Here is a 10,473-nt window from a genome sequence, read left to right as displayed (position 1 = left end):
CCCTGCCAGCCACTAGCCCTGCCAGCCGCTAGCCCTGCCAGCCGCTAGCCCTGCCAGCCACTAGCCCTGCTAGCCACTAGCCCTGCTAGCCCTGTCAAAAATGAGTTTTCAGTGAGTCAGCGACTCTGTGAACCAGCGAGTCAGCGACTCTGTGACCCAGTGAGTCAGTGTCCCAGCGAGTCAGCGACTCTGTGACCCAGTGACTCTGTGACCCAGTGAGTCAGTGTCCCAGCGAGTCAGCGACTCTGTGACCCAGCGACTCTGTGACCCAGCGAGTCAGTGTCCCAGCGACTCTGTGACCCAGTGAGTCAGTGTCCCAGCGAGTCAGCGACTCTGTGACCCAGTGAGTCAGTGACTCTGTGACCCAGTGAGCCAGTGTCCCAGCGAGTCAGCGACTCTGTGACCCAGTGAGTCAGTGACCCAGCGAGTCAGCGACTCTGTGACCCAGCGAGTCAGTGTCCCAGCGAGTCAGTGACCCAGCGACTCTGTGACCCAGTGAGTCAGTGACTTGTGAGTCGTTTGATGAACATTGTGAGTCTGACGCTGATGGAATCCATTGGTGTTGAAAACCTTTATTTATGCAAACATTTATAAACTACCAACATTCTAACGAAGCTTTTTCTCTAAAATCAAAATCAAAACAAGTTCCAATCCCTCAAATCGTTAAACATTAAAAACATCTTTTTAAAACATTAAAAAAAAAACCTTGGACGTACAGGAAACACACCGATATATTATTGTCAAAATAAAGCTCAACTTATTCTACTTATTCTACCAATCAAACCGTTAACGAGGCTAGCTACAGGATAGCTGCAGGCTAGCTACAGTATAGCTACATGCTAGCTACAGGATAGTGACATGCTAGCTACAGGATAGTGACATGCTAGCTGCAGGCTAGCTACAGGATAGTGACACGCTAGCTGCAGGCTAGCTACAGGGTAGCTACATGCTAGCTACAGGATAGTGACATGCTAGCTGCAGGCTAGCTACAGGGTAGCTACATGCTAGCTACAGGATAGTGACATGCTAGCTGCAGGCTAGCTACAAACAGGGTGAAACTCGCAGTCGTCAAACTGAAACGATCCTCACATTTAACTTTGTTCCATCTTCAGGATCAAAGCCATGATTTTACTTTTAACGTTAAATAAAATGCTGCTAGCAGTCGGCAAAATACAGTGATGAACTCGTCTTCACAAAACCTGGACACGTCAGTCTAAAGACAAGCGGGACACGTCAGACTAAAGACAAGCGGGACACGTCAGACTAAAGACAAGCGGGACAGGTCAGACTAAAGACAAGCGGGACACGTCAGACTAAAGACAAGCGGGACACGTCAGACTAAAGACAAGCGGGACAGGTCAGACTAAAGACAAGCGGGACACGTCAGTCCCTCAAATGGCCATGATCACAAACTTCTTGTTTCTTTAGTTCCTTCTTTGATTCTTCGACATAAACGTGTAAAAGCGTCACTGGACTCTTATTTTTCGAGTTTAACATCCCAGGCGTAACTTCCTGTTTCACCTTCTGAGCTTTCATGTTGAAAAACACAAAGGAGGATCAAAGCCGTCACATTAGTGTTGAAATGACGAGCAAAGCAACATTGACACACTTTGTCCCCAAACAAGCGTCTTTGGTTTCATCAGCCGACCAAAGACGACGGAGTCGCGACATCAGAACCTCGTCGTCACGCCAACAATTCATAAATTACACGTTTTTTTGCCAAACGCATCGCGAGGTTAGGATCTGGTCCGGTGGTTCTGGCGCTGCAGTACCAGGAGGAACCAGCAGGGGGACACGACGGCAGCTGAAGAGAAACCACTGGACAGTTTTAAAAACTCCTGCTGAAGAGTGACGGTTCCGCCCACATGGGGAACGTTGTGCTCCGTTGATTCTGCCATCAAATGTGTACTGGAGAACCTGGAGACCCTGGAGAACCTGGAGACCCTGGAGAACCTGGAGAACCTGGAGGCCCTGGAGTGTTGACCTTTCATTGAGGACAGTGTTGAACAGCCTCGCCGCTCCAACGAGCCCCGGAGTTCCAGGAGGTGGAATTCAGCCGGAGGGTTTGAGAGGTTCTCTCCAGGGTTCCTGGTCCGGGTTCTCTCCAGGGTTCCCGGTCCGGGTTCTAGTCCTGCAGGGAGCTGTTGGACGTGAAGAACAGTCCTTCCTCCTTCAGCCGGGCCAGAGCCGGACCGTAGACCTCCCTGGTCATCGGGACCACCAGACCCTTCGTCGTGATTTCTCCTGTGGACACAAGAACCAGGTTCAACCTGCAGCGGCCTCTGAGCTGCCGGCGGTACCAGGTGGTACCAGGCGATACCAGGTGGTACCAGGTGGTGCCAGGCGATACCAGGTGGCACCAGGCAGTACCAGGTGGCACCAGGTGATACCAGGCAATACCAGGTGGTGCCAGGCGATACCAGGTGGTACCAGGTGGTGCCAGGCGATACCAGGTGGTGCCAGGCGATACCAGGTGGTGCCAGGTGATACCAGGTGGTGCCAGGCGATACCAGGTGGTGCCAGGCGATACCAGGTGGTACCAGGTGGTGCCAGGCAATGCCAGGTGGTACCAGGTGGTGCCAGGCGATACCAGGTGATACCAGGTGGTGCCAGGCGATGCCAGGTGGTACCAGGTGGTGCCAGGCGATACCAGGTGGTGCCAGGCGGTGCCAGGTGATACCAGGTGGTGCCAGGCGATACCAGGTGGTGCCAGGTGATACCAGGTGGTGCCAAGCGATACCAGGCTGGGCCACCAGGTGGTGCAGTAAGTCTGACTCCACACCAGAGGCGTTTTGTGTCTCCAGGCGGCGTCCTAGCAACACCCCTGCATAGCGCCCCCTGCAGAGCTCCCCCTACATAGCGCCCCCTGCAGAGCTCCCCCTACATAGCGCCCCTTGCAGAGCGCCCCCTGCATAGCGCCCCGTGCAGAGCGCCCCCTGCAGAGCGCCCCCTGCAGAGCGCCCCCTGCAGAGCGCCCCCTGCAGAGCTCCCCCTGCATAGCGTCCCCTGCATAGCGCCCCGTGCAGAGCGCCCCGTGCAGAGCGCCCCGTGCAGAGCGCCCCCTGCCTGTGGGTCGTGGGTAGGGCTACTGACCGTCCAGCAGCATGCGGGCGGCGATGGCGGTGGGGTAGCCCACGGTCCGGGCCATGGCGGAGAAGCCGGTGGTCTGGCCGTACACCACCAGGCCCAGCTCTCTGGTCTCCAGCTCGCCGCCCGGGTGGCGGAACCCTACCGTGTTCCTCAGGACCACCAGGTCACGCTCTCCTTTCTCTGTGGCGGGGGAGAGGGGGGGCAGGTCACCAGCCGGTGACCAGCAGGTGACCAGCAGGTGACCAGCGGTCAGCCAGGGTGACCAGCAGGTGACCAGCAGGTGACCAGCGGTCAGCCAGGGTGACCAGCAGGTGACCAGCAGGTGACCAGCAGGTGACCAGCGGTGACCAGCAGGTGACCAGCGGTCAGCCAGGGTGACCAGCAGGTGACCAGCGGTGACCAGCGGTCAGTCAGCAGGTGACTCACCAAAGGACAGTCTGGCCTCCAGGTGTCTGGTCAGAGCCGTCAGGACGCTGGCGGCCGGCGGCGCCGGTTCTTCACTCAGCATCCCGAACCTGCAGACACATGGTTCTGTTACTGAAGAACCACAGAACACTGACCTGGAACCTCTTCCTCCTCCTCCTCCTCCTCTTCCTCCTCCTCTTCCTCTTCCTCCTCCCCCCTCCTCCTCCTCCTCCTCCTCCTCCCCCCCCTCCTCCTCTTCCTCCTCCTCCTCCTCCTCCCCCCTCTTCCTCTTCAAACCTGCAGACACACAGTTCTGTTACTGAAGAACCACAGAACAATGACCTGGAACCTCTTCCTCCTCCTCCTCCTCCTCCTCCCCCCTCCTCCTCCTCCTTCCCCCCTCCTCCTCCTCTTCCTCCTCCTCCTCCTCCTCCCCCTCCTCCTCCCCCCTCTTCCTCCTCCTCAAACCTGCAGACACACGGTTCTGTTACTGAAGAACCACAGAACAAAGTAATGACCTAGAACCAAGAACAGGAACGTAAAGATACTTTAACATTTTCTTTCTTTTGATTTGCTTCTTATCTTTTCTTTTTTCCTCCCATATAATTTAAAGAACATATAATTTAAAGAACATATAATTTAAAGAACATATAATTTAAAGAACATATAATTTAAAGAACACATAATTTAAAGAACACATAATTTAAAGAACATATAATTTAAAGAACACATAATTTAAAGAACATATAATTTAAAGGACATAATTTAAAGTGTTTACAAACAGAGCAGTGCAGTCCCCTGAGTGTCCAGCGGGGGCGCTGAGGAGCCGCAGGTCACCACCTCTGCTTCAGAGAGAAACACGGCGCGGCGCGGCGCGGCGCGGCGGCCTTGGCTAAATCTAAAGAGATGAGCTTTTTGTTGCTGCGTTGCAGGTGAATTAAATAAATGAACAAGTCATTGAAGCGCGGCGCCTTTTCACACGGGGAATGTTTCCAGCCGCTCACTTTTACCGCCGAGGGAATTTACATTTCAATAGCGGCGCGGCGCTCTTCCCCTGCAGCGCAACAATGGCGGCGCGGAGCCTTGGCGTGAAGAGACCCTCAGGAAAGTTCATTTGAATTGCAGCCGCCGCGCCACTTCAGGCTCCCTCTCCACGCCGCGCCAAGCTAGCAGTCGCTGGCGGCGCCCACCAACCGCCGCCGCCATCCCGCTCCCGTCCCGCCGCCGTCTCAAGGTCGGTTCTTCACGTTCGGGACGGTTTGTCTTCGTGTGACGTCACACACCCTCCCTGTCCGCGGCGCCGTGGCGACCGTGACCTTTGACCTTCGTTTCCTCACGTCTTTCCTGAAAAAACCCTCGATTCTAATATTTCAGTTCACCAAAATAAAAGCACTGTTGTTTTATTCTTATGTGTCAGTGGTCTCGGTGCTCTGACCCCGGTTCTGGTTCTTCACCTCGGGGTTCTCGCAGAACTCACCATCTCAGGGCCTCCATCCGGTGCTCGTCTCGCCCCACGCGCTCGTACACGGCGTCCTGGAAGGCGGCGGCGGGCGTGGCGGGCGGCAGGCCGAGCCGCTGACACAGCACTTCTTTCTGCAGGAAGAACACACGTTCTGCACTCTTGGCCAGTTTGTCGTGTTTCACTTCGGCGGCCATCTTGGTTCTCGTTTCAGTGGTTTATGCTAATGTTCCACCTCTGCTTTGGCTTTGTGGGTCTTAGTGTTTTAATAACTGGAGAACCAACTGGAGAACCAGCAGGAGAACCAACTGGAGAACCAACTGGAGATCCAACTGGAGATCCAACTGGAGAACCAGCAGGAGAACCAGCTGGAGAACCAACTGGAGAACCAACTGGAGAACCAGCTGGAGAACCAACTGGAGAACCAGCTGGAGAACCAACTGGAGATCCAACTGGAGAACCAGCAGGAGAACCAACTGGAGAACCAGCTGGAGATCCAACTGGAGAACCAACTGGAGATCCAACTGGAGAACCAGCAGGAGAACCAACTGGAGAACCAGCGGGAGATCCAACTGGAGAACCAGCTGGAGATCCAACTGGAGAACCAGCAGGAGAACCAACTGGAGAACCAACTGGAGAACCAACTGGAGAACCAGCTGGAGAACCAACTGGAGAACCAGCTGGAGAACCAACTGGAGATCCAACTGGAGAACCAGCAGGAGAACCAACTGGAGAACCAGCGGGAGCACCGCTAACTGGCTGGTTGGTGGACCGTGTGAAGACGTTCTATGAAGACGTCGTGTGAAGACGTCGTGTGAAGACGTTCTGTGAAGACGTCGTGTGAAGACGTTGTGTGAAGACGTCGTGGGAAGACGTTCTGTGAAGACGTTCTATGAAGACGTCGTGTGAAGACGTCGTGTAAAGACGTCGTGTGAAGACGTCGTGTGAAGACGTTCTGTGAAGACGTCGTGTGAAGACGTCGTGTGAAGACGTCGTGTGAAGACGTCGTGTGAAGACGTCGTGTGAAGACGTCGTGTGAAGACGTCCTGTGAAGACGTCGTGTGAAGACGTCGTGTGAAGACGTCCTGTGAAGACGTCGTGTGAAGACGTTCTGTGAAGACGTCGTGTGAAGACGTCGTGTGAAGACGTCGTGTGACGACGTCCTGTGAAGACGTCGTGTGAAGACGTCGTGTGAAGACGTCGTGTGAAGACGTTCTGTGAAGACGTCGTGTGAAGACGTCGTGTGAAGACGTCCTGTGAAGACGTCGTGTGAAGACGTTCTGTGAAGACGTCGTGTGAAGACGTCGTGTGAAGACGTCCTGTGAAGACGTTGTGTGAAGACGTCCTGTGAAGACGTCGTGTGAAGACGTCGTGTGAAGACGTTCTGTGAAGACGTCGTGTGAAGACGTCGTGTGAAGACGTCCTGTGAAGACGTCGTGTGAAGACGTTCTGTGAAGACGTCGTGTGAAGACGTCGTGTGAAGACGTTCTGTGAAGACGTCGTGTGAAGACGTCGTGTGAAGACGTCCTGTGAAGACGTCGTGTGAAGACGTTCTGTGAAGACGTCGTGTGAAGACGTCGTGTGAAGACGTCCTGTGAAGACGTCGTGTGAAGACGTCGTGTGAAGACGTCGTGTGAAGACGTCCTGTGAAGACGTTCTGTGAAGACGTCGTGTGAAGACGTCGTGTGAAGACGTCGTGTGAAGACGTCGTGTGAAGACGTTCTGTGAAGACGTCGTGTGAAGACGTTCTGTGAAGACGTCGTGTGAAGACGTCCTGTGAAGACGTCGTGTGAAGACGTCGTGTGAAGACGTCGTGTGAAGACGTCGTGTGACGACGTCCTGTGAAGACGTCGTGTGAAGACGTCGTGTGAAGACGTCGTGTGAAGACGTCGTGTGAAGACGTCCTGTGAAGACGTCGTGTGAAGACGTCCTGTGAAGACGTCGTGTGAAGACGTCGTGTGAAGACGTCCTGTGAAGACGTTGTGTGAAGACGTCCTGTGAAGACGTCGTGTGAAGACGTCGTGTGAAGACGTTCTGTGAAGACGTCGTGTGAAGACGTCGTGTGAAGACGTCCTGTGAAGACGTCGTGTGAAGACGTTCTGTGAAGACGTCGTGTGAAGACGTCGTGTGAAGACGTCCTGTGAAGACGTCGTGTGAAGACGTCCTGTGAAGACGTCGTGTGAAGACGTCGTGTGAAGACGTTCTGTGAAGACGTCGTGTGAAGACGTCGTGTGAAGACGTCGTGTGACGACGTCCTGTGAAGACGTCGTGTGAAGACGTCGTGTGAAGACGTCGTGTGAAGACGTTCTGTGAAGACGTCGTGTGAAGACGTCGTGTGAAGACGTCCTGTGAAGACGTCGTGTGAAGACGTTCTGTGAAGACGTCGTGTGAAGACGTCGTGTGAAGACGTCCTGTGAAGACGTTGTGTGAAGACGTCCTGTGAAGACGTCGTGTGAAGACGTCGTGTGAAGACGTTCTGTGAAGACGTCGTGTGAAGACGTGTGAAGACGTTGTGTGAAGACGTCGTGTGAAGACGTCGTGTGAAGACGTTCTGTGAAGACGTCCTGTGAAGACGTCGTGTGAAGACGTCGTGTGAAGACGTCGTGTGAAGACGTCCTGTGAAGACGTCGTGTGAAGACGTCGTGTGAAGACGTCGTGTGAAGACGTCGTGTGAAGACGTTCTGTGAAGACGTTCTGTGAAGACGTCGTGTGAAGACGTCCTGTGAAGACGTCGTGTGAAGACGTCTGTGAAGACGTCGTGTGAAGACGTCGTGTGAAGACGTCGTGTGAAGACGTCGTGTGAAGACGTTCTGTGAAGACGTCGTGTGAAGACGTCGTGTGAAGACGTCGTGTGAAGACGTCGTGTGAAGACGTCTGTGAAGACGTCGTGTGAAGACGTTGTGTGAAGACGTCGTGTGAAGACGTCGTGTGAAGACGTCGTGTGAAGACGTCGTGTGAAGACGTCGTGTGAAGATGTTCTGTGAAGACGTCGTGTGAAGACGTTCTATGAAGACGTCGTGTGAAGACGTCCTGTGAAGACGTTCTATGAAGACGTCGTGTGAAGACGTTGTGTGAAGACGTTCTATGAAGACGTTCTGTGAAGACGTCGTGTGAAGACGTTCTATGAAGACGTCGTGTGAAGACGTTGTGTGAAGACGTTCTGTGAAGACGTTCTATGAAGACGTCGTGTGAAGACGTCGTGTGAAGACGTCGTGTGAAGACGTTCTGTGAAGACGTCGTGTGAAGACGTTCTGTGAGAGACGTCGTGTGAAGACGTCGTGTGAAGACGTCGTGTGAAGACGTCGTGTGAAGACGTCGTGTGAAGACGTCGTGTGAAGACGTTCTGTGAAGACGTCGTGTGAAGACGTCGTGTGAAGACGTTGTGTGAAGACGTTCTGTGAAGACGTCGTGTGAAGACGTCGTGTGAAGACGTCGTGTGAAGACGTTCTGTGAAGACGTCGTGTGAAGACGTCGTGTGAAGACGTCGTGTGAAGACGTCGTGTGAAGACGTTCTGTGAAGACGTCGTGTGAAGACGTTGTGTGAAGATGTTCTGTGAAGACGTTCTGTGAAGACGTTCTATGAAGACGTCGTGTGAAGACGTCCTGTGAAGACGTCGTGTGAAGACGTTCTATGAAGACGTCGTGTGAAGACGTTGTGTGAAGACGTTCTATGAAGACGTCGTGTGAAGACGTTGTGTGAAGACGTTCTATGAAGACGTTCTGTGAAGACGTCGTGTGAAGACGTTCTATGAAGACGTCGTGTGAAGACGTGTGTGAAGACGTTCTATGAAGACGGTCGTGTGAAGACGTTGTGTGAAGACGTTCTATGAAGACGTTCTATGAAGACGTTCTGTGAAGACGTCGTGTGAAGACGTTCTATGAAGACGTTCTGTGAAGACGTTGTGTGAAGACGTTCTGTGAAGACGTCGTGTGAAGACGTTCTGTGAAGACGTCGTGTGAAGACGTTCTGTGAAGACGTCGTGTGAAGACGTTCTGTGAAGACGTCGTGTGAAGACGTTCTGTGAAGACGTCGTGTGAAGACGTTCTGTGAAGACGTCGTGTGAAGACGTCGTGTGAAGACGTCCTGTGAAGACGTCGTGTGAAGACGTCGTGTGAAGACGTCGTGTGAAGACGTTCTGTGAAGACGTCGTGTGAAGACGTCGTGTGAAGACGTTCTGTGAAGACGTCGTGTGAAGACGTCGTGTGAAGACGTTGTGAAGACGTCGTGTGAAGACGTCGTGTAAAGACGTCGTGTGAAGACGTTCTACGAAGACGTCGTGTGAAGACGTTGTGAAGACGTCGTGTGAAGACGTCGTGTGAAGACGTCGTGTGAAGACGTCGTGTGAAGACGTTGTGAAGACGTTGTCCTCACCCCAGGACACCGGAGAAGACGAGTTCTGCAGGACGGGACTTGGCTCGTCGTCGATCAGACCCAGACGCACAAAAACCGCCTCATGGTCCTGGAGAACCCCTGAAGACCAGGAAGAACCGGGTTAGAACCTGTGTGTGTGTGTGTGCACCGTGAAGCGTAGGGTTCCTCTGATCAGTGTGTGTGTGTGTGTGTGTGTGTGTGTGTGTGTGTGTGTGTGTGTGTGTGTGTGTGTGTGTGTGTGTGTGTGTGTGTGTACCGTGAAGCGTAGGGTTCCTCTGATCAGCGTGTGTGTGTGTGTACCGTGAAGCGTAGGGTTCCTCTGATCAGTGTGTGTGTGTGTGTGTACCGTGAAGCGTAGGGTTCCTCTGATCAGAGAGTGTGTGTGTGTACCGTGAAGCGTAGGGTTCCTCTGATCAGTGTGTGTGTGTGTGTACCGTGAAGCGTAGGGTTCCTCTGATCAGTGTGTGTGTGTGTGTACCGTGAAGCGTAGGGTTCCTCTGATCAGTGTGTGTGTGTGTGTACCGTGAAGCGTAGGGTTCCTCTGATCAGAGTGTGTGCCGTCTGGATGCCATACGACTCGGCGTACTTGGTACTGTCCCGGTTGGGGAACCCTTCCAGACTGAACCCGGGCAGGAAGTCCATCGGGGAGACGGCGTCCATCAGGGCCCCGCCGGGGGGGACGCTCACCACCTGCACACACACACACACACACACACACACACACACACACACACACACACACACACACACACACACACACACACACACACACACACACACACACACACACACGAGTTTCAGACACACACACACACACAGGAGTTTCAGACACACACACACACACACACACACACACACACACACACACACACACACACACACACACACACACACACACACACACACACACACACACAGGAGTGTCAGACACACACACACACACACACACACACACACACACACACAGGAGTTTCAGACACACACACACACACACACACACACACACACACACACACACACACACACACACACACACACACACACACACACACACACACACACACACACACACACACGTGTCAGACACACACACACACAGGAGTTTCAGACACACACACACACACACACACACACACACACACACACA

The 10,473-nt window shown here is 53.5% G+C and overlaps 1 protein-coding gene across 1 annotated transcript; it reads right to left on the bottom strand.

The window, feature by feature from the left end:
* Window positions 1–552: 552 nt before the first annotated feature.
* Window positions 553–10,033, bottom strand: LOC308148749 (alpha-aminoadipic semialdehyde synthase, mitochondrial-like). The gene is given in 7 exon segments (XM_080522258.1): window positions 553–2,244; window positions 3,094–3,270; window positions 3,517–3,605; window positions 4,973–5,089; window positions 9,329–9,405; window positions 9,408–9,425; window positions 9,849–10,033. Coding segments are annotated over 7 exon segments (735 nt in total). The 5' UTR covers window positions 9,987–10,033; the 3' UTR covers window positions 553–2,125.
* Between the last annotated feature and the right edge of the window lie 440 nt (window positions 10,034–10,473).

The sequence above is a fragment of the Blennius ocellaris genome, assembly GCF_963422515.1.
Source record: "Blennius ocellaris genome assembly, contig: SCAFFOLD_50, whole genome shotgun sequence".
Lineage (NCBI taxonomy): Eukaryota > Metazoa > Chordata > Actinopteri > Blenniiformes > Blenniidae > Blennius > Blennius ocellaris.
This window is presented reverse-complemented; position numbering and strand designations above follow the sequence as displayed.